General features: G+C 38.7%; 1 protein-coding gene across 4 annotated transcripts; it reads right to left on the reverse strand.

Annotated features, from left to right (window-relative positions):
* Positions 1–999: 999 nt before the first annotated feature.
* Positions 1,000–23,587, reverse strand: LOC116894567 (NACHT, LRR and PYD domains-containing protein 4F-like). Of its 4 annotated transcripts, none has more exons than XM_032896282.1 (8): positions 23,311–23,587; positions 17,731–19,303; positions 14,437–14,595; positions 13,747–13,911; positions 10,916–11,083; positions 8,045–8,215; positions 6,052–6,222; positions 4,716–4,854 (listed from the first exon to the last, which is right to left on the reverse strand). In XM_032896282.1, the coding sequence occupies exons 1-8, from the start codon at positions 23,585–23,587 to the stop codon at positions 4,716–4,718; spliced, it is 2,823 nt and encodes a 940-aa protein (XP_032752173.1). The 4 variants fall into 4 exon arrangements, with proteins under 4 accessions (XP_032752174.1, XP_032752173.1, XP_032752172.1 ...); XM_032896281.1 differs by having other exon boundaries at positions 17,731–19,333; XM_032896283.1 differs by lacking the exons at positions 4,716–4,854; positions 10,916–11,083 and adding an exon at positions 1,000–1,006 and having other exon boundaries at positions 17,737–19,303.
* Between the last annotated feature and the right edge of the window lie 1,446 nt (positions 23,588–25,033).

Here is a 25,033-nt window from a genome sequence, read left to right on the forward strand (position 1 = left end):
AAAAAGTCTGAATTAAATTGCTAGTAGGACTAAGAATCAAGTCATACCAGCCTTTCTCAGGACCTCAGTAATTCTATCACCCTTCTAAGTCAAGACAGATGAGAGTTTAGAGGTGACCCAGCAGTTAAGCTCATACTTTCTTGAACATTAAGTTCAAGTTTCAAATATTGATTTATTTCAAATTATGATTTTCTGAAACTGGAGCTTGGAGGGATCTGAGGTCTACTTGTGGCCTTTGCAGGTATCTATGCTCATGTATACACACACACACACACACACACACACACACACACACACACACACACAAAGAGAGAGTGGGGAAGAACTATGTGTGCATTAACATTTGAAACTAGCAGTCAGTAGATTTGGAAAATGACTATATTATTCTTTAATAGAAAACACAAAACAGCAGCAATTTCCATTATCTGAATATCCAGTCTATGACCCTCTGCTGAAGGCTTATCATGCATAGCCAAATAAAATTTTCCCAAAAATCATTTCCTCAAAATCATTATTGCCTGGACCTACACTGTAGCTCCAATAATCCAACAAAAGGCAAAACTCTTGTTAAGCAGTTCTAAAGCATTAATTAAAGATACTTAACATTTTATTGAGTGCTAAGAAACTTGTGTGGGGAAACAAAAGGTCATTATAAGGAAGTCATTTTAGCACGAATATCTTTGAATGCTCTGTCTGAAACTGCAGTTCAAACAAAAAGCCATATCTACCTTGCAAAACACATCTGAATAAGGTACAAAGAAATCATATCTCATCGGAATGTTAGTGAGCTGTAATTTTTTATACAATAAAACAAAATAAAGATCCTCCTCTTTTTCTTTTGGGAATACTTTGAATTTCTAATACATCCATGGCTCTTGCTTCAGAATTTTCACCCTTGTTTTCTTCTTCTCCTTCCACACTGCTTCTGATGGTCAAGAAGTGATTTTTCTTTTCCTCAGAGAGCAGAAATGCCTGGAATTCATTATCAAAGTCAGTAATTCACAGTCTAAAATGATGTAAAAAAATAAACAGCATTAATTCACTCTTTTATGATTTAAAGGTGTATGTTTGTGTGTGAGTTTATTTTGTGTTCCCTGTGTGTGGAGGTGCCTGTAGAAGTCAGATGTTTCCAGATCCCCTGGAACCAGTGTTACAGCAGTTGTGAACGGTCATGTTGCTGCTGGGAACTGAGGCTGAGTCCTTTGCAAGAGCAGCAAGTGCTCTTAACTGAAGACTCATTTCCCTAGATCCTTACCCTTCCTTTTGCGCTTCCCAATTTCTTTTTCCCTTTATACTTTTTTCCTAAGGCCAAGGTAAGGAGATGATGATTTTCTCTCTAAATGGGGTGACATATCCATGCTATGAGATGGTGTTTAACATCCATACTCTTTCATAAAAATTGATCTGGGGACTGGAAAGATTGCTCAGTGGTTAAGAGCACTGGCTACACTTGTAGAGGACCTAGGTTTTCCAAGCCATCTCATACCTTCTTCTGTCCTCAAAGCTAGAATATACATGCAGGCAAATTACCTATACATATAAAATTTTAAAAATTAAGGAAAAAAATTAATATGTTGGTTTGCCTGTGTGTGTGTGTGTGTGTGTGTGTGTGTGTGTGTGTGTGTGTGTGTGCCAGAAGTCAATTATCAGGACTCTTCAATTATCTTATTATTACCTTATGTTTTTGAGACATTGTCTTTCAATAAACCAGCCATTCAAGTTGGCCAATGGTCTGGTTGACCAATAACCTTAAGGGAACCTCCTTCTCCTTGGCCCTAAGATTATGGACATGAGACCACAATCAATAATTTTTAGGTGGATGCTGAAGATCAGGTTCTTCTACTCTGCTGCAAGAACGTTACTTAACTGAGTCTCTGAGCAGTTTCTGCTCTGACCATCTCTATGCTATGAATTCTGTACCTCAACTGTTTGACTGTAGTCTATTCAGTTTGATGCCAACATCCAGAATGGTGAAATGATTCCAATGAGTCCATCTAAGCCTTAGGGTTTTGCACAGACGACTTGAAAAATGATTGAGGGTTTTTTTTTAAATTTAAGTCCCAAACAATAATTCTTTTCATAATTTGACTGTCTGGTCTTAGCCCTTTAGCTAACTGTTCTCATGCATGATCTCTCTCTCTCTCTCTCTCTCTCTCTCTCTCTCTCTCTCTCTCTCTCCTCTCTCTCTCTCTCTCTGCTTACTGTCTCTGTTTTTGGTCTGTATTAATACCTTTTTATCATTGAAGTAAAATACCATGACTAATTAACATTCAGGAGGAAAGGCCTATTTGCCTAAAATACCCTACAGTTCCAGCAGGGTAAAAGTCTACCTGCATGGTGGCAGGGAAGAGTGACAGGAGGAGCAGGAAGCTGAATCACATCTTGAGAAATAAGCATGATGTGGAGAAAACTCACTATGAAGCGTTGCAATCTCAAAACCTGTCCCAGTGACTTACTTTCTCCAGCAAGGTCACACTTCCAAAACCTACCCAAATAGCAACATCTGCTGCAGATCAAATATTCAAACTTCTAAAACTATGAGAGGTGCTTTTATTCAAATCATCACATTATGTATATTTTTATGATTCAAGTAGCTTTGTCTATAGGAATGAACCATGTTCCTAGGGCATATATTAATTGTAGTCTACGTCTTTCTGAGACTTTCCATGTGGAGCAAGAGGACACCATAGAAACTTACTCGGTTTCATAATATCTACCACATTACCTGACACCTGCACATTTTTAATTTCTCATGTCAAATAATGATACTTTACAGATCAAATCTGAGGAACTGATACCTTGCCCCAGAGTGCAGAGTAAACATGACTGAATTGGAAAGAAGTAAAAACCTGGAAAGCTCAGAAAATTCCAGATAACTCACCTCTTTCTACTCCCTTATGTATCCACTCCAGCTTGGTATCCTCTCAAATTCCAACCAACACAAAATAAGAAAGAAATCTTATAGGCACTCAACATTTCCAGGGCAGAGGGGGTGTTGCAAGAGTAAATCTTAAGGAAGTGAACTTGTGCTTTCTCCCAGGAGATACAACTACAGTTATAAATATTTTCATCCAACATCTGATAGACATATTCAACCTGCAACTCATGGTCTACATGTAGAAGATTGCAGCTATGAAAAGGTCTAGCACAAAAGAATAAGTTTACACAGAAAAATAAGATTTTTTTTGTAAACCAACTACACAGTTGAATTGTGTGTGCATGTGGGAGGGGGTGGTATGCCATTTTGAATGTCAAAAGTTTGGACATTCTGATAAGGTTTCACTTTCCTAGAAATGAGTGGCTAATAACTATTTAAAATGACACTGGTCTTGCGGGCCAGGGGAGATGACTTTCCCAGGGAAATATTTGCTACACAAGCATGAGGACCTGAGGCTAATTCTCATCATTCACATAAAAAAAAAAAAACTGGAAATGACTGTGGTCCAAGAACCAATGAAACAAAGACTGACAGGTCCCTATAATTTGATGGCTAACCAGATTTACAGAATTTGTTATTCTCAGGTTCCAGTGAGAGATTCCATATCAAAAATAACTGAAATGGATGGCATCTGATGATAGATGGCCATTAGAGGTTGTCTTCTACTCTCCACACTTGTGCACACAATCCATGTGTATACATGTTCACCCGCACTCACATGCTTTCACTGAAATTGTCTTGATCTCATATGGATTTGAAGACCATAGTAGAAAAAATGAACCACAGGGATAAATGTTGAAGATTTTTAAAATAAAATTATATAACGTATATCATACCTATAAAATACCTTATGCTTAAAGTAATCTGAATCACATGTATATGATAAATACATAATGTAAATTTCTATCTATAAATCAGACCATCCTAGTTCCCTTAGTCTATTTTAAATGTTCTCAGATCCCTAACATTAGGCTCCAGGTAGGAAAATCAGATCACCTAACAAAGACCATTTTATATAAAAATGTTAAAATATTAATATGTCATCTCATATAATTGCTCAGTACTGTGTTGGAAGAAAAAAAGTGAATGACCAGGCATGTTTTTCTACTGTAGATCTAAACAATCTTAAGTCAGGACTATTTGCATAAACAAAGTTATATTTACAAGTATATTTCTCCATTATCCTTATAATAGTACTATCACCAGTAATTGGGCACTCACCAGTCACAGGGAAAGGAAGGGCTTAATCTAATAGTCATGCTACATATACCTTCAGGCAGTGAGAAAATGTTTCTTGAATGTATTTTAGTTTACATTTTAATAATCCTTTATGGCATTCCCTCCCCAAACACCAGTTAACTCCCCATACTCCTTCAGTGAGAGGTAAAGTTTGGTGATAAGGTATGCCTACTGGTGCGGTATTTGCAGGATTCTTATGGGTGCAACCAAACAGCTTATTATTGAGTTACTTTTATTTACTGTGTATAAACAGGCAGAGGCCAGAGGCCAAACTCAGGTATCATTCTTGATTTTTTGAGGTGAGATCACTCATTGGCTCTGGAACTCACCAGTTTGACTAGACTGGTGCCCATTACCTCTCCAGTACTGGATTACATGGACTGAGACATTCCCTCAGCTATTATTTCTGTCTTCAATGATTATATTATTAGCTGTACATTTCAGATCTCAGTTCATCCCATCTTATCCCCAAGGACTCATCTTATCAAGGAGAACAAAGGCCAGCTCACCCAAGTGCAGGAATGGAACACTTGCTGTTTTAGAACTTTGGAGGGAAAACCATCCCACTGATTTCAAAGGCATTCCCCTTCAGGGTGAGCCTCTTCAGGGTCTTACATTGGATAAAAGCAAAAGAAAGGTTCTCACTACTGGCACCAGTTATCTCACAGGCCTCCAACCTATAAAAAAAAAAAAACAAAAAGGTAACAGTTCTATGTCAGGGTGAGAAAGAATATGAATGGGAGGTGACTTAGTTATTTAGATTATGCCCAGTCCGTAGCCTTTGTGGACTGGACAGTCTCTCAAAAGCCCAGTGGTCATAACAATAAATTTTCCCTTCATTGGCAGATGTGACCACAATAGCTTATTCTCATTATTGGTGTCTGTGGTAAACTAATAGTTTGCTGTTCTAGCCCCAGAACATGGGATGACATTGGGCCTTGCACTGGGTAATACAGCGAAACAAGGGTTGGGAAGGTCTAAACCTACAATCTCAGGCACCTTGAAACCTTTTGAGTTGAACCATTGAGATTCGTTCTGCCATAAACTAAACTACATACAATCAAAATTCATGTGTTGACGTTCTAATCCCCAGTGTCCTATGGGACTAAATTTGGAGATAGAGTTTTTACAGAGACAACTAAGATAAAATGAGGACTACCAGGTGGGATCTAATCTTGTATAACTGTGAAAATACAGGGAGAAGATAACCATTTTGACATCATTGAAAGATTCGGGAGTATATTTCTTGTATTGATCATCTAAAGGAACCATCCCTGTTGATGCATAATCTCACCACTAGTATCTGCAATTGTCTTTATCAACAAACCCCTACTATATGATCCACTCAGCTATTTTTGCCATGGCAGCCAAAGCACTTGTCACATTCATTAGTCCAAATTTGTCAATGGGATGTGGTCTAGTCACTCCTGTCATCTTCGGTGGACATCCATCCTTGCATGCAGACAACCATCTGTGCATGCATCCAGTATCCATACATGTTCCCACCCCAAGTAAGAGCTATTTATCTATGCAGTCTTCCATCCATGAAGTCAAGCATTCATCTATACTTGCAACCATCAATCACCCACCCACCACAGCTAACTGCTCTATTTTCCCTTTGGAATTTTATTTATTTTACGTGCATTGGTATTTTGCCTGCGTGTATGTCTGTATGAAGGTAGTGGGTACCAGAAACTGTAACCATAGACAGCTGTGAAACTACCATGTGGTTTCAAGGAATTGAACCTTCATCCTCTGGAAGAGCAGCCAATGCTCCTAACTCCTTTTAATGAATTTTAATTTACTTTTGTGCGTATTAATCACCTCCCTTTTGCCATTCTCAAAGAGACAGGTACAAGTTTGATAATACCCACCCTAGATCCACTAAGTGGCAGTTGGGATGTTTTATAGCATCACACAGCAGCTTCACTCCAGCATCTTTTAGCTTATTGTTTGAAACATGTAGGTGCTTCAGGTTCTGGTTGTTCCTCAGTACTTCAGCCAGGTCCTGGCAGCCCCTAGTGGTGATTTGACAATGTTTCAAACTTCAAGAGAAAAATCACAATACTTTGGTTACTCCCTGATCTGAAGAGGAAGCATTTCACAAAGTTCAGTGATGCCTAAAACTGAAGACAGCACTCAGTGATTCAGAAAACATTATCTTCTCGGTGATCCATAGACAATCAAAACTGAGTTTACCAGCATATTCAGATATTTAAAACGTCATATAATATGATGTACATTACACTGTAATGGAAGTTAAAACAGAGGGCTGGAGAGGTGCCTCAGAGGTTAAGGCTACACTTTTCTTGCAGAAGACCCAGGTTTTGTTTCCAGAATCCATGTCAGGCATCTCACAAGCACTTCTCACTCCAGTCCCAGGGGATCCAATTCCCTCTTGAAGCCTCCTCAGGCACGTGCACGCACAAACACTCAGAAGTACACACATATTAGGTGATGCAAAAAATCATTTCAAAAGTTAAAATAATATTATGCTAAATAATACTTTAAAGCAATAATTGAATATGGGTAACTCATAAAAATTGAGTCTGGCATTACGGTTAACCCAAAACATGTATAAGGCAGGGGTAGGAGGGATAATTGTGTATCTCTCAAGGTTTATACTTACATCAAGGGAAGTAAGAAAACATGTTATTTCATTCTAGCCTTGTTTGGCTAAACCAACTGAACAAGTAAAGCACAAGAAACAGTCCATTTTATGTTGGCCAATTATTCCTGATTATGAGGCCTACCCTAGACCATTGATGATATACTAAGTTTTATTCCATTGGAGAAAACTGATGTTTGCTCTCCCAATGAATTTCTAAATAAATATTCAGCATTTTGAGAATAATTAAGTGATTTATATTTTTAAAATACCTTTTCTACTTTTTTTACAGCGCTAGGGAATCATAGATACTTTTAATGTTTTCAAAATATATCCTATATGATATCTTAGTGGGCTTTAGAAAGCCACTATAAGAGGGAAAACACACTATGCATGTGCCTTCATTTTGTTCCTTTTCCTCTTTTTAGAGAGGACAAAAATGTTGGGACTCTGAGATTTCACAACAGATGAGGTAAGAGTGTTCTCCCAAGTCCCTCACATCTGGATTTGTCACCCAAAGCCATTTGATCCTGCAACACTTGGCATGATAAAAAAAAACCCCACATTAAATTACCCCCAAATGTCTCAATTTTATAATTTGAAATCAAGAGTTCTGTCATTTCTCTTCCTATTATTGTTACACTGCAGTTTACTCTTTCAAAGTAGAATTTTCAACTACACTAATTCACACACATATTTTAAAATACCCTCTTCCATGTTTTACTCTTTCTTTGGACTTGAAATGTCTTCTACAGACTCCTGTGTTTAAACACTTATTTCCAAGATGGAGCCACTGTTTTGGGAAGTTGTATTTATGGAATATTGGGGACATCAAACAAGTAGATGTGGACCATTGAGTGTGGGCTTATGGATTATATCCTAGACCTTGATTTTGGTTCTACACTCTGCTTCCTGATCCACAAAGATGAGAAGAATTTTTATACACACTCCTACCACCATAGCTTTTCTCTAATAGTAAAGATTAGACCATTCCTCAACATGATCTACAATGAACCCTGCATCCCTTAATTTGCTTGTGTTAGATATTTTGTCACAGAGATTACAAAGAAATCACTATTTATCTTCTAGCACCCACTATGTGCAGCCACTCAGAATATAGTCACAAATAAACCATGACACATGTCAAGGTACAGATCTGTCCTTAGGAAGTGTCTTCAGGAACCAGAGAGGAGTGATTTTACCCTGAAAATTCTTGACTTCTAAACAGGGCTTCTAAGACCAAGCTCGAAGAAACCTACCATAGTGACTTCATGACACAGTCTGGGAGAGTCAGAGCTTTACAGAGAATCTTGATTCCTTCATCCTTCAGGTCATTGCAGCTGATGTCTAGATGGCTCAGAGTTTTGTTCTTCCTAAGAACATCAGAAAGGTAGTCCCAACATTGCTCACTGAGGGAACAGTTGGCCAAACTGCAGGAGGAAAGGAAGGGCATGTAAAGGGTGAAATTGTAACATTTCCACAACTTTACACACAATAACAATAATAAAATATTCAAGCAAGAGGATGAACTTCTGGTTTATTCAAACATATCACCCTTTGTTTCTTTTGATTCATGTCAGAACTAGTATTGTAACTGGGTAAATTATTGAACATGCTTAGGTTTGGAAGACCTTAACATAAAATCTTAATAATGCCTCAGTCACTGACTCTAATGACACTCTTTAAAACTATGTCATTATTGTAGTATAGGTAGCCATATCAATGTTATCTTGTGTAATAAACAGCATGAAAAGTATATTTTGCAAAACAATGTGTATGTGATTTAGTTTCAATTTTGTTGCTGTTATAAAAATTATCCTTACAAAATGAATTGTGGAGAGAGGCTCTAAGTTTTTCACTATTCCAGATTGTACTCTCTCAGTGTGTGAAGACAAGAGGGCAGAAACTTCAAATAGCTTATCATATATCTAGAGACAAGGATACAGAGAATTCATACATTTATGTTTTTCATTCTTAAATAATACAGGGCCCAAATTAAGGGTAGTGGTGTTGTCCACCAGGGGCTCAGTCTTTACAGACCAATTAGCATAGTGAAGACAATTCCTCAGTGTCATGTTCACTGGCCCACATGATCTAAACACTACTTCATTGAGACTCACTCCTCAAGTGATTCTCCATTGTGCCAAGTTGACAGGTAACACTAACAATCATCATATGAAATATATAGGTATTGCCAATATGAAATCACTTGGCCTCACCTAAATCTCTAAATCATCTTTCTCTGATGAGGTATAAAAGACCTTAATTTTCTCCTATGTTTTCCTACCCATTCCTTTTAACAATAGTTACAAGGGAGGTACATTCAGTATGAAATGATGTCAATAGATTCATAGGCATTGTTCTCAGTGAATGTCCCAGTTGAGAGTCCATTCTGCATTCCAAGAACAAGTTATTGACCCAGTGCTATGTGCCTGCTATACAAACTTTAGTCTATTCTACAATCTTTTGATTGGTATGTATGGGTATCAGCAGAATGCATGCATGTGGGGGTCTGAGTCACTGTGCATGTAAAAATCAACATGTGCTCAAGAGCTTTACATACAGTGGTTCAGTTCAACATGTGTCCGAACCTGTCCAAACTCTGGACAAGGTGTACTGGTTTCAAAATCCTCCAGTTTTCTTATAATATACAGTACATTTAAACACCAACTAACTTCTTCCATGTTGAGGAGGGAATAACTAAGAAAAATCTAAAAGTATTAAGTTCAAAACCAGTTTAAAAAGTTAAATGATTATTTTTGTGTATATGTGTGTATATGACATGTGGTGTATAGGTAGGTATGCCTGTGGAAGTCAGAACAACTTTTTAAAAAAGATTATATATTAATTATACTGTCTCTGTCTTCAGACACACCAGAAAAGGGCATCAGATCCCATTACAGATGATTGTGAGCCACCATGTGGTTGCTGGGATTTGAACTCAGGACCTCTTGAAGGGTAGTCAGTGCTCTTAGCCACTGAGCCATCTCTCCAGCCCCAGAACAGCTTTGTAGAGTTGGTTTTCTCCTTCCACCTTTATGTGCACTGTTTTGAAGATTGAAATTAAATTTGAAATTTTCCTCTCTCAGCCTTCTGCATAGTAGTAACTACAGGGATGTGAAACCAACCATGATGTATATATGCAGGAGTACATGGTTTAAATATTTTATTTTTAATTATGTTCATTTGTGAATGCTATGTTTGGTCTGTCCATGTCAGTGAGGGAGCCTGTGAAATTTGTTGGATTCTTCAGACATAGACCTAGTACAAGTTTATTAAGTTGGATACTAGGAAACAAATGGGTCTTCTGGAATTGGAATGTGTGTGTTCTTAACCATCTAACCATCTCTCCAGGTCCAAGTACTTTTCTATGTTTCTTAGGTTTGTGTTTGAAATTTCTGCAATGGGATTGCATCAATGGGAAGATATTATAACTGATTAATTTGTCTATGTGTGTCTGAGAAAATGCCTTGGTCTCTGGACAGGATTACTATAGATGACCTTCTTCAAGTTAGCAGGTCAACATAGAATCTATGACAGTTGTAGGACAAAAAGAAGGAGAACTTCTCAGGCACACTTTGGCAGCATTTTGAGCCCGAGGAAAGAAAGACTGGATAATTGTTCTAGCCTGTTAGAGTGCAAACAATATTTTCACATCAGCACTATCAAGAATCATAGCCACCCTTCACAGGTATCCCTTTCCCACAGGAAATGATCTGTCCTTCACTGTTGTGGAATAAACAATATTGTCTGTTGAGATTAGGGTGCAGTGTCTTAGCCTGTCCCTTGTATCTCTGTGATGTCTAGAAATCTAACAATGTGTATATTTCATGTGTGCTTTTTTATTTGGAGGGTAGAGAGTGATGATAATGTCTTCCTCAGTGGCCCTCTACCCTGTTTTGATACTGGAACTCAGCAATAAGGCTAATCCTTAAGTTCTAGGACCCAACTACCTTCAGTCCTCAGCTCTACAGTAACAGATATTGAGTATTGCTGTTATCAGCATAGAATGTACCATTACCCACTGAGGCTTTTTTCTCAGCTACAAAATTGGCAGATTCTAGTAAACAAAGGCAAGGTTCATACTATTCCCACAGTTCTTCCAGGGTGCACCTCCTTACACCACTTACACTAAGTACTCCAGAACGCAATTTGGGTGGCACAAACCCTCGCACAATGAGGATATTCCTTGGTTCAAATTGTTGGATGCCAAATTAAGAATTTTCAATGTCTTGCTGCTCATCAGGATGGAGCCAAAGACCTTGCAGTCATCAGGTGAGAGCTTACAGTGTGCTACCCTGTAAGGGAAAGGATAACATCATATTTTTCTCTGGTTTCATGACATTTTTTCTTGTTATCCACATGAAGGTTTGAGACCTCTCAGAATTTGACAATGTTCTTTATTAAACAACAAAAAAGTGTTTATTTTTAATGTGAATGAATGTTTGCGTACATGTTTACGTATGCATCAAAATGTATGGCTGGTGCCTAGACAGACAAGAAGGGAGTGCTATATTCCCTAGAACTAGATTGTAAGCTATGGCGCAGAGTGTGAATGCTTCTCTGCATGAGGAGCAAGGGCTCTTAACCTACACAGCCATATTTCTAGCTCAGTTTTAAAATTACATTTATTTATTGGTGTGTATGTGTGTGAATACCTTAAGATACCATATATAACATATGCTATCTCAGTAAATTTTGATGTGCTGTTTAAGCTGGCTGAAATTGAACTCTTTTTTTAAATCTTTATTAATTGGGTATTTCTTATTTACATTTCGATTGTTATTCCCTTTCCCGGTTTCCCAGCCAAAATTGAGAGTAAGGAGGTCTTTTCTGTCCCAGAATGTCCTCTAACACTTTTTGTAGGGACGAACTGGCCCCTCTGCATCTCTAATAAGGAGTAGAGATAAAAGTCACAAGAGTAAAACCCCTGTGTTCCTGAGAATGGCTGTATGGTAAGCCGGTACCAACCAAAGTTACTATTGTTTATACCACAGCATGATAATGGCATATATTATGAAAGAGAAGAAAGGAAGGAACTCATGGGTGGAGAGAATACTCTACTCTACCTGGAACTCTCAATGGGGAACTCCAGCAAGGCTGTGTCAAGAGCTCCCCAGTTATTTCTGCTGCATGATCTGAAGCACCTTTCTTATTCATGCCATTTGCCGATATTACTTATCTGCTGTTGTTTCTTCTTTTACTTGGGATCCAAAATGTACACCCTGTTCCTCATTTTAGATCAAGTGATCAGGATTTTCTCTGACTGCTTCAGTGAGGTTTCCCAAGTCAATTTCTGCTGGATATATGTAGCCTCTAATATGAGGATCTCTTTAGTTTTCTTTCTCATTGGGGTATCCTAGACTCTGATGATGTGTGATGATCTGGTGATAATTTGCTAGCTATTTGTGGTTACTTTCTGCTACTTACTACTATTTTTAAAAAATTTTTCTTGCTGTAAAGCTCAATAAATTTAATTGTTGGAAAACAAAGTATAGTTATCATAGAACCATACCGAATAACAGTGCCCAGGGCAGAAAAACAGAATGAAAGTATACATACCTAGAACTGTAGTCCTCCATATTCATTAGCACTCTCTTTTTGTCACTAGCTGCAAACCAGGAAACACTATCCTTGCCTCTAATACCACAACCCTGTCCATCATTGAACTTTATATGTAAAGCACCTCACACCCATTTGAATCAAATTCGTTCCACCAACAATATTTGAGATCCATCTAGATATAACCAATAGCCATGGGTTTTTCAACCAGCTTATAGTTAGTCAGAATTTCAACTTTTCAGGTATGAACACCTGGCATGAATAGTTTAGGTAGCACCCATCTTTGAGCAAATGGAGTCATGTAACCATAGACCTTACTTGTACCAGTGAGAGTTCTGAGTTCTTAGGTAGGTCAGAAGCCATGAAATCTGAACTAAATCCATGATTTCCAAAGTAGATGTACCCATCTAGAAATTAATTTTCATATTCCATAATCAGTTCAATTTAAATAAAACATAAATTAGACTTATTTGTTTTCATTTCACATGGGAGTGTTTTGCCTGCATGTGTCTGGGCACTACATGTATAACGCATGTCTGTAGATATCAGAAGATATAAGGAACTCTGGAACTACAGTTACAGACAGTCACAGCTAAGGATTAAACTATGGTCCTCTGATAGAGCAACAAATTGTCATAACAACCCAGTGTTTAAAATTACTATCAATTGCAATTATGCACATTGTATGTGCATGTTCAAGTACATATGCTATAACATACAAAAGACAATGCGGTGAGTGTGGAACAAAAGAAGACAACTTGTGGAAGTTGGTTCTTTCCTCTCTCCATGTGAGTTCTGGAATAGAACTCAGGTCGTTGAAGTTGGCAGCAACTTCCTTAATCCAGTGATCCATCTCATTGACTAGTTGTGATCAGTTCCTAAAGTGAGTACATCTATACATGAACAGTAGAAAAATAGGACACAAGTGCACAAATTAAAAGCTGTTGTCCTGTGGTGGTTTTAATGTCAACCTGACACAATCTAAAAATCACACAGAAAGGGAGTCTCAATGATGAGTTCTCTAGATGAGGAAGACTTGACTTGTGAGCATGTTTATGGACAAATTAAGTTAACTATAGTGGTAAGTCTTGCCCACTGTGGAGGGCACCATTCATCAGGAAGCAGGACACTGACCTATATAGGAGTGAAGAAAGTGAGTTGAGTACTAGCATGGGTGCATCAATCCACCACTCTTTGCTTTTGATTTTTCATGTGATGTTTCCCATTTTTGCTCCCCTGGTTTCCCACAGCAACAGCCTATAACCTGATAATTTGAATCCAGTAAAAGATTATTTTAATTACTTCTTAGTTCAGACCATTTTTGTCACAGAAAGATGGATCAAAATTAAGATGCCTCCTTTGAGGGGTGTCAGTGAGCTAGGAGAACACAAAGACTTACATAAGTTGTTCTATGTTGCACTCTGCCTGGTTCAAGACACCAAACAATAGTTTCACTCCATTGGGGGACAGGGATGAGCAGCTGAGGTCCAAGTACTGCAAATTGTGATTCTGAATCAACTCAAAGAACATGTGGTTATCACCAAAGAAGTGCACATTATTTGCCCTGCAGAGCGAAGAAAAGTATCCATTAATTTCTATCTAGTCTGAGCTCTTGTCTTTGACAAGATCTTCTATCCCATACTGGCCACATAACTCTAATTTTGTAGCCTGGTACCATCTCACTGCTTCTCAAACTGGGTAAGTTTTCCCTTCCATGTGGGACTCTGAGAAGCATATTGAGGCAAGGTTGGCTGTCATATGAGGAAGCTACTGGCATCTAGAATGCAGAGCCCTGCACATGCTCTCATCATCCTAAAATTCCTGGGACATCCCTCAATGAAGAATGGTCAGCAACAAACATTAGAGGTGTCAAGACAGTGAGATTCCACTTTAGACTATACAAGCCTTCATTTATGCAGTTAGCTGAGAGATGGTAGGAAGGCTAGCCTGTTACTTTGGTTATATGAGTAAATCACAATCTACTTTTTTTTTTTTCCGGAGCTGGGGAACGAACCCAGGGCCTTGCGCTTCCTAGGCAAGCGCTCTACCACTGAGCTAAATCCCCAACCACAATCTACTTTTAACTTACACAAGTTTGCTAAGAGGGAAACTTGGGTACTTCAGAGATTCATACAAGACCCGAAAAGTTGGCTCACTGAAATTAGTGTCTTTTATTTGGAGTGTCTGGATGTTTTTACTCCTTACAAACACAGAGCATATATCATTCCAACAAATGAGTAGCCTTTCCCTGTAACAGAGGAGAAAATAATATATTTCATTGTTAGAAAGTTAATTCAAGGGGAAGGAGAGATCACGCAGTAGTAAAGAGCATTTGTGCTTCTTGAAGAAGACCTAAGGTCAGTTTCCAGCACCAATGTGGTGGCTCACAACCATCTGTAACTCCAATTCCAGGGTTATTCAACACCTCTTCCAGCCACCATGGTTACAGTATGCACACCATGTGCATGTACACATGTAGACAAAAATATTCAGACCCATAAAATATTAATAAACAGATGATAAAACCTGCCAGAGTTTTTAGATTGTACTCTTTGATAAAAAGTTAAGCCATTCACAACACATAAATGTAGAAATTGGACTCCCATACTAAGTAATTGTAGTCACCTAAGGTCATTTGATATTTGCAGTTCTTAGACCAGTGGCGAGGTCTGTGTGATGTTAGCGGTTATAGTGTGTGAACATAGAGATACAGTTAATACCTATTGGGAAAAGGCCAGAGGATTCTGAGCTTCCTATGCATTGGGGACCAGGCTAGTCATCTGGCATTTAACTATAGCTCTAGAGGATCTCATGACTTCTTCTGGCCACTGAGGCCATCTTCACATGTGTGCATACTAACATGCACCCACAAACACACAAAATAAAAGTGAATCTTAAAAAAATAGAAACTGTTGCTAAAACAGGTGAATTTCTTGTTTTCTCTTATGAGTGCTATTTCATTTTTAAAAATTTAATTGAAATATTCTGTGCCACTAACAATCAAGTTAAATTGAAGAAGATCTCAGAAGATGGAAAGATCTCCCATGCTCATGGATTGGCAGGATTAATATAGTAAAAATGGCCATTCTACCAAAAGCGATCTACAGATTCAATGCAATCCCCATCAAAATACCAATCCAATTCTTCAAAGAGTTAGACAGAACAATTTGCAAATTCATCTGGAATAACAAAAAACCCAGGATAGCTAAAACTATCCTCAACAATAAAAGGACTTCAGGGGAATCACTATCCCAGATCTCAAGCAGTATTACAGAGCAATAGTGATAAAAACTGCATGGTATTGGTACAGAGACAGACAGATAGACCAATGGAACAGAATTGAAGACCCAGAAATGAACCCACACACCTATGGGCACTTGATTTTTTGACAAAGGAGCCAAAACCATCCAATGGAAAAAAAGATAGCATTTTCAGCAAATGGTGCTGGTTCAACTGGAGGTCAACATGTAGAAGAATGCAGATCGATCCATGCTTATCACCCTGTACAAAGCTTAAGTCCAAGTGGATCAAGGACCTCCACATCAAACCAGATACACTCAAACTAATAGAAGAAAAACTAGGGAAGCATTTGGAACACATGGGCACTGGAAAAAATTTCCTGAAAAAAACACCAATGGCTTATGCTCTAAGATCAAGAATCGACAAATGGGATCTCATAAAACTGCAAAGCTTCTGTAAGGCAAAGGACACTGTGGTTAGGACAAAACGGCAACCAACAGATTGGGAAAAGATCTTTACCAATCCTACAACAGATAGAGGGCTTATATCCAAAATATACAAAGAACTGAAGAAGTTAGACAGCAGGGAGGCAAATAACCCTATTAAAAAATGGGGTTCAGAGCTAAACAGAGAATTCACAGCTGAGGAATGCCGAATGGCTGAGAAACACCTAAAGAAATGTTCAACATCGTTAGTCATAAGGGAAATGCAAATCAAAACAACCCTGAGATTTCACCTCACACCAGTGAGAATGGCTAAGATCAAAAACTCAGGTGACAGCAAATGCTGGCGAGGATGTGGAGAAAGGGGAACACTCCTCCATTGTTGGTGGGGTTGCAGACTGCTGCAACCATTCTGGAAATCAGTCTGGAGGTTCCTCAGAAAATTGGACATTGAACTGCCTGAGGATCCAGCTATACCTCTCCTGGGCATATACCCAAAAGATGCCCCAACATATAAAAAAGACACGTGCTCCACTATGTTCATCGCAGCCTTATTTATAATAGCCAGAAGCTGGAAAGAACCCAGATGCCCTTCAACAGAGGAATGGATACAGAAAATGTGGTACATCTACACAATGGAATATTACTCAGCTATCAAAAACAATGACTTTGTGAAATTCGTAGGCAAATGGTTGGAACTGGAAACTATCATCCTGAGTGAACTAACCCAATCACAGAAAGACATACATGGTATGTACTCATTGATAAGTGGCTATTAGCCCAAATGCTTGAATTACCCTAGATGCCTAGAACAAATGAAACTCAAGACGGATGATCAAAATGTGAATGCAGATCGCTCATGAGAGACACAGCCAGAATACAGCAAATACAGAGGCGTATGCCAGCAGGAAACCACTGAACTGAGAACAGGACCCCTGTTGAACAATCAGAGAAAGAACTGGAAGAGCTTGAAGGAGCTCAAGACCCCATATGTACAGCAATGCCAACCAAACAGAGCTTTCAGGGACTAAGCCACTACCCAAAGACTATACATGGACTGACCCTGGACTCTGACCTCGTAAGGTTGCAATGAATATCCTAAGTAAGAGCACCAGTGGAAGGGGAAGCCCTGGGTCCTGCTAAGACTGAACCCCAGTGAACTAGACTGTTGGGGAGAGGGCAGCAATGGGGGAGGGGGTGGGAGGGGAACACCAATAGGGAAGGGGAGGGGGGGGGGGGATGTTTGCCCGAAACCAGAAAGGAATAACATTCAAATGTATATAAGAAATACTCAAGTTAATAAAAAAAAAAAATGAGAATGATGCCAAAAAAAAAAAAAAAATTTAATTGAAATATTCTGTGCCACTAAAAATCAAGTTAACAGCATTTTTATTGTTTGTTTATACATACATATATATATATGTGTGTTTATGCATATGCAAACATAATACAGTATAGATATATGTATACCCACAAACACAAACACACACAAACACAAACACACACACACACACACACACACACACACACACGACCTGTTGAGTCTGTTTTTGTTGTTTGTGTGTCAGTAGATTTTAGGCTGACAACTCACCATTGGACAATCAGTGTGGGTGAGTTTTGAATCTGTCTGTATAAAGCATAAACACACATGGACAGACTCAGGAAATCGGACTGAAAAGAAAGATAGTGGATGGACTCACCTATACTGCTGTTCTAATTCTTCATTCAGGGCATTTTGGGTTGAAAAGGATAGTTTCTTCAGTGTAGAACAGTGTTTCAAGCAATAGGCAGCAACAAAAAAATCGGAATAATAATTAGCCATGAAGTTAATTTGCTGCATACAATTCACTGCTTTCACGAGGAAGGCGTCATCTTCCATCTCAAACAGACAGTAAAACAATTTCATGCCATCTATTTGTTCTTGGAGTTCTACATTGCCATTTATTGTTTCCAGACACTGATATAACTTATGCCGTATTTTCTGGGACAACTGGTAGCCAAAAAACACCGCTAGCTTTTCTTGTTCTGATTTGTGCAAAAGGCCAAAGATGAAACAGCCCCAAAAAATCCACTGTGTTTTTACTTTCTTTAAAAACATAAACAAGACTGTCTCTATACTTTTAACATCCTGGCTAGGGTGGACTCCATGGCTCTTTAGCAGATAAAAGATGGCAGCACAGGCCTCCTGAACCGATGGGTGGAGGAATAGGTAAGAATTTTCAAATTCTCTGATCTTTCCAAGCATGCCAATGTCCAATAGTGTGGGGATGTCAGAGTCCATGATCCCATTTCTCCTGAGCGCCTCCTCACTAAATACAAATGTGTCAGTCCACATGCCCTCGGCAGCTAGAGAACACAAGCCCTGCAGCTGGTCTTGGCTTTTCTTACTTGGATATTTGGCACTTTGGGGAATGAATGAATTGAAGATGTGAGTGGTGTACAGGGAAGTGATATGTCGGCAGATGGAGACTGGGTCTTTTCCCTTCTCTATCTCCTTTTTCAAACAGGTAGCCACCATCCAGCAGAGCAGAGGGGCCTGGCATAGAGTGAACAGCTGCTCATTTTCCCTTACCAAACTGAAGGCCTTCTGGGCTGTGTTCCTATCTTGGAACAATCTGTGGAAACATATCTCAATACTTCTCTCATTGAATGCAGTTGCTGTTTTCACATCTGTGCACCGAATCCTGTCCTCCATTTTCTCAAAAGTCTCTGGGGTAGCGGAGATGAGGAAAGAGGATTCGGGGAGCATCTTCCTCCTGAGCAAACTGCTCAGCAGTAAACTCACGGGCTGTTTCTCCATGCAGTTATCACACAGCTCTGATTCCTGTTTGGTTAAATCCAATTCCATCCCTTCCAAGCTGTCAATGATAAATAAGAGTTTCTCAGGTTGGGACAGAATCTCCTCTATAGGAGCTGAGGAGCTGGGCCACTCTCTGGAGATAAGTTCAGCAAGGCTTGCTGTCTTCAACTGCTTCACATCTTGACAACAAAAGTAGAAGGTGTATGAGAATTTGTTTTGAAACACCAAGCCTTTTGCCCAGGCCAGCATTACATTTTTCAACATCAGCGTCTTGCCAATTCCAGCCATGCCTTTCAGGAACACCATGTGTGGCTTCTTTTCATCTCCCTTTAATACAAGAAGGTTCTCAAAAGTATCATAGTCATCCTGAATGACTGTCTCCTGAACGAAATCTTGAATACTGACATTGAACATTTTGGAACAATTATGGGACAGCTTCTTCTTCAAGTGTTCTCGATAAAGCTTTGAGTTTTCTGAGTCAGTGAGTCCAAGGGTGGAAGAATCTACAACATATCAAAGTTAAATTAAACATTCGCCTGAATATTGTTTGATTCAATCGTTTAATTCTCAGAATGTACTATTAATTTTTTATTTTTAATTATGTGATTGTTGGTTTCTGTGGAAGTCAGTGGTGTTAAATACACTCTGTCCATGAGCAACACTACATGGACGAGGAACCGAACTGAGGTCATTTGCAAGAGTGAGACATGCCCCTAGCCACTGAGTCACTTCTTTAGCCCTTGTATGACGTATGATTTTAGGAGTGTGTAAGCTGTGGGCCCAGAGCAATGCTTGTTTATGTGAGGTTTTTACTGTTCCTGGATCACAGTTGCATTTCTGTGTGTTTCAGGAATGTTATACTGTTAAACTATTATGCAATGTTTCAGAAGCTAGCGCTTGAAGTGGGGTTGCTGTTTCTCCCATTTCAGACCCAAGCATGTCTAAGACCAGTGCCTCCTTGGGTTCTTGTTTGGGAACGGGCTGATTCCCAACTCTGTAACAGGAAGTGTAGAGAACAAAAGGGCTCAAAAGTAAAAGTATCACACCCTAGAGATCAGCTAAATCATAAACCATTTCTAGGAGATTTTATGACTGTATGCTTCGTGATATAAAGTGGCCTGCATTGGGAAAAGGAGTAGGCACTAGAAAAGTGGGACACTCAGCCACGGAGAGACAGCTCAACTGAAGGCTCTAACTGGCTCCAGTTCCCTTATCTGGTTTCTGTTGGGTGTTGTGAGAGCACAATTTTTTTTGATGTTAAGAGATCCTGATTTGAAAATGTAACTTCTTACCATTACTTGCTTTTTTATTAGGGAATATCATTTCTTAGGAAATTCTCTGCACTGTAGTTGACTGCCTTAAAGAGGATTTATACCTCCCAATCAATTTATACCAGAAGTTTTTAGGGACAATTTTGATATTTTACTATCTATATATCTAAATATGTATGTATGTATGTATGTATGTATGTATGTATGTATGTATGTGTTTGTCTATCCACCTATTGGCTTATCTATCCAGCCATCTATCTATCTATCTATCTATCTATCTATCTATCTATCTATCTATCTATCTATCATCTATCTATTTACCTATCCACTCATTCAAGTAACTACCTACTATTTATCTCTATCATTTGCTATTTATTATTTAGTTTGACTTGCTATGTACTTAATAAGTGTATTCATGGGAGGGTGGCAATGGGGGGAGGGTTGGGAGGGGAACACCCATAAGGAAGAGAAGGGGGGAGGGGGATGTTTGCCCAGAAACCGGGAAAGGGAATAACACTCGAAATGTATATAAGAAATACTCAAGTTAATAAAAAAAATAAGTGTATTCATTCAAATTCAAAAGTATGGATTTCATAACTAATACTCTGGACCAAATACAACACTGTGCTGTGCACAGCTGCTCTACTAGGACAGCAGAAACACAAAGCAGGTGTGGCAGACTGCACTGCTTCCACAAACTCAAGCATCAGTGCCTGTTAACCCCTGTCACATTCCAGATCTATACACCTAACAAAGTGTAGTTACACATGGTTTCCATGACAGCACAAAAATGAAAAATGGTATTACTATTAACAAGAGATTGACTACATATTAATGAAAACAGGTACCATCACACTGCCATTAAAATATATAATAATGGAGCTGGAGAGATGGCTCAGGAGTTAAAAGCAGATGGCTCAGGAGTTAAAAGCACTGGAAACTCTGGAAGAAGTCCTGAGAATGGTTTCTAGGACACATGGCAAGTGGCTCATGCCTATGACTCAGCTTCAGAGGGATTGGCCTCTGCAGGAACTGCCCCCCCATACATTGCAATCTTTGAAAAAATACCTTAAAATTTCAACATAAACAATCTCCCATATATATGGCATGAAAACAAAAGAAAACAAAACAAAGAATTGTTAGGGAGTCCAAAGAGAACTAAGAGGAGGGAAAAGTAAAGGGAGAATCACAGTGGAGGAACACTGTAAGCAAAGCAAAATGACACACACACACACACACACACACACACACACACAGAACAATGATAAACACACATACCAACTTAAACACATTGTCAGCCAAGTATACTAATTTAAGTTTTAAAAGGTATGTAAAAAACATAAAAGGGAGGTTGAGAATCAGGGGAAACTTTGGATAATTAAGGCAAATTGTATACCTTCCTAAAAGGTCTTAACGAAGTTTAAAAATCAATGGATGGGGCTGGTAAGTTGTTTTAGGCGCATTTTTCATCAAGTCTGAGGAACTAAGTTTGGTCCTTGACACCCACATAACAGAAGCAGAACTAACTCTCAGAAGTTATTCTCTGACCCCACTTCTACACGATGGTATATGCAAGTGTGCATATATGTACACATAAAAAATAAATGTGAGAAAAGTAAAAAAAAAAAAAGCCAACAGTTTGATTTTGTTTTTGATGAGAAAGAGAACATGGCATGAAGAGCCTAAGGACAGTTAGAAACAAAATCCAGCTTAAAGCTCAGAGGAAAACTAAAAAGAAATATACATAAGGTATTATATTAAGATCTAATACATGAGGGTAAAGAGATGACTGAGTGGTGAAAAGCACCCAGAAGACCTGGTTTAGTTCCAAGCATTCCCATGGTAGCAGCCACCTTCTGTAGGTCCAGTATCAGAAGATCTGATTTCTTCTGGCCTCTAAGAATATGAGGCAATGCATGCATGTAGGTGCTCTCACATACACATAATATAGTTTCTAACTGTTCTCATATATTTTGATCATGAATTAAAGATTTAATATGTGGGACTAGAATCCCAGAAGAAGGTTGCATAGAAAGAACAGCACTGAGACAAATTTTTAACAAATATAGACTGAATTACTATTCTAGCCACAAAATGAATTCCAAGCAGAATGAACTTAGGAAAAACATTAAATAAGAAAATGTACATAGAGGCTTATCATAGTAAGACACTGTAATGTCAAAGACAAAGAAATCAACTAAACCTTAATGCATCCATGGTCTCTTATACCAGGATAGATAAAAGTGTGAATTTTAGGATCATAGTATTTACGAAACACGGCTTTTCTCTTATAAGTTTTGATTGTTAAAACAATAACAAAGACTGAGAAATTTTATTTCATACTGTGTTATGTATCTGTCTCAAATACATTTATGACATATATGTGGGAGGATAAGTGGGGTGGAGTACAGAGTATATCCATGTGGAGACCAGAGGTTCACATTGGGTATTTTCTTCAGTTGCTCTCTGCTTTTAAAAAGGTATTCTTTTTTAAAATGTTGGTGAATAGATGATTTTGTCTACATGCATATATGTACATCAGATGTGTATACTACCCTCAGAGGATAGAAGAAGGCATTAAATACCCTGAAACTGTAGTTACAAATTGCTTTGGGCTACAATGTGTAGGTTCTGGCAATTGAATAGAGGTCCTCTGTAAGAGCAGATGTTCTTAATCACTGAACAATCTTTCCAGCACCCCCTCCTCATATAATTGTTTGAGACAATTATTTTCAGCTAGTTTAGAACATAGCATGCCAAGCTAACTGGCCAGATTGCTACCATGTCTTGCTTTCATGTGTTTGCTGAGATATGAAGTCAGATTCTCCTGTTTATATAGCAAGTAACTTGCAAACTGAGCCATCTTCCTAGAACCCATAAATGTGATTTAATGCAAGTGTTTTTTTTTTGTTCATGCTAGCCTAAATCCACCGTGCTACCCTTTCACTCCAAAGTTAATTCTTCCACTTAGATTTGAGGGAAATACTAATGTCTTGGGCAAAAGTTTAACCATCTAGATTAGGACATGCTACACTCAACCACTGGATTCCGTAGCCTAGATCTAACATATCTACATGAAACTGCTTCTTTCCTCAAGGAGAATAATGCTCCATCAAACCTGCTGGCCCTATGGTAGATGGGCATGAAAAACAGTTATCAAAAGTATTACAGAAACCTCACTCTCTTTAAAGCAGCTTTTACCAACTCACCAGCAATCTCTCTTGTTGCCTTCTTAGTGAGATCTTTTCTATTGATCTTCTGGAGGATTTTGAAGGTCATATCCAAGGCTTGATTCTCCCCATAACATTTCAGAAGTAAGTTGCTAAGACCTTCCCGAGATGTTTTCTTTACTTGAGTCCAAGAAATCGGTTTCAGCTTCAGTTCCAGAATCTCCTGTATGAGAAAGTCCTTAAACTTCATGAATTCCTTCTGGTTTAGTTCTTTCAAGTACCATATAAGGCTGAAATCTGAACTGAAAGATGCCATCTTGTCTTCAGGAAGGGAGACACAGAATCTGTGAGAAAGTCAGGCAAGCGGTTGAGTTACAAAAAGAGGGGCAGAGGTGAAAATACCTGGGAAGGTGGTAGAGTTGAACTGTTTGCTTCACAAGTGTAGGGACATAAGCTGCATCCTCAGCATTCTTGTACGAAGTAGTGTATGCTGCCACACAACCTTCAACTTATAATATATGCTGCCTTCAAGTTGTGCTGGGATAATGATGATGCAGAACTTGAAGTTGCCAACCAATGATTGGTTCAACTGGAGGACCACACCATGAGAGGGAACCCATGACCAGAAACCAGAGGCTGGTCATCAAAGACATCAAGGATAGACCCAAATAAAAAAATCAAACAAAAAACCAAACAGTGAAAGAAAAGATAAAGAAAAAAATTAAGAAAGGAAAAAAAGAGAAAATAGTAAGTCAATGAAATAATTCCTAACGATTGTTCTGCTATTCTTATAAATTGTTTCATGTCCTAATAGTCTTAAGAGGCATCATCCAGCAACCAAGAGAGGTAGATGTAGAGACCACAGCCAAATAATAGGTCAAGCCAGGGTAACCCCACAGAAGAGGGGAAGATGGACTGTAGAAGCTGGAGGGGTCAAGGACACAATGAGAACACATCTCACAGAGTCAACAAGGCAGGGCTCATAGAGACTGAAGGGACAACTATGGACTCTGCATGGAATCTGTTCTATGTCCTTTGCTTATATTTTATGGTGTGTAACTTTGTGTTCTTATGAGATCCCTAATAGTGGGAGCAGAGGCTGTCTCTCTTTTGCTTATACTTGGAAAGATTTTCCTCCTACATCCAGTCTTGATGTGAGGATTAGTGCCTAGTCTTATTGCAATAAGATATGCTGCTTTTAGTTGCTATCTCTGTGAGGCTTACTATTTATTTATTCATTCATTTTTAAGGACAAGGAGGGAGAAGTGGATATAGGGACGAGGGAAAGTGTGTGTGTTGGAGGGGACTTGGAGTGTGGGAGGTAGGAGAAACTGAAATCAAGATATAATATAGATAAAGAAGCAAAAAGAGCAGGATGTGATGGCACAACCCTGGAATCCTAGCACTAGGAGTAAGGACTGTTGGACCTCAGATCACCTTGCCTAGCCAAATTTGATGAGCTCCAGGTTTACTGAGAAATTCATTCTCTAAAATCAAGAGTAATTGATGAAGACACCTGATGTCCAAATCTGGATTCCACACAGACACTCCACTGCCTATCTCAATATATACATTGTTCACTAATTTATCACATAGTACAATGTTCATTGTGGGTGTTAAATAAGGGCAGGAAGCTTTTCAGTATAAGCTCATTTTTAGCTGTCATCCCATTGAAAGAATAATTAAAGCAATATTGCATTGGTTCTCAATGGTCTCAAAGATTGAACCATGCAATACAGTTTCAAATGTTTTGATGACCTCC

This window comes from Rattus rattus, chromosome 2 (assembly GCF_011064425.1).
Source record: "Rattus rattus isolate New Zealand chromosome 2, Rrattus_CSIRO_v1, whole genome shotgun sequence".
In the NCBI taxonomy this organism is placed as follows: Eukaryota; Metazoa; Chordata; class Mammalia; order Rodentia; family Muridae; genus Rattus; species Rattus rattus.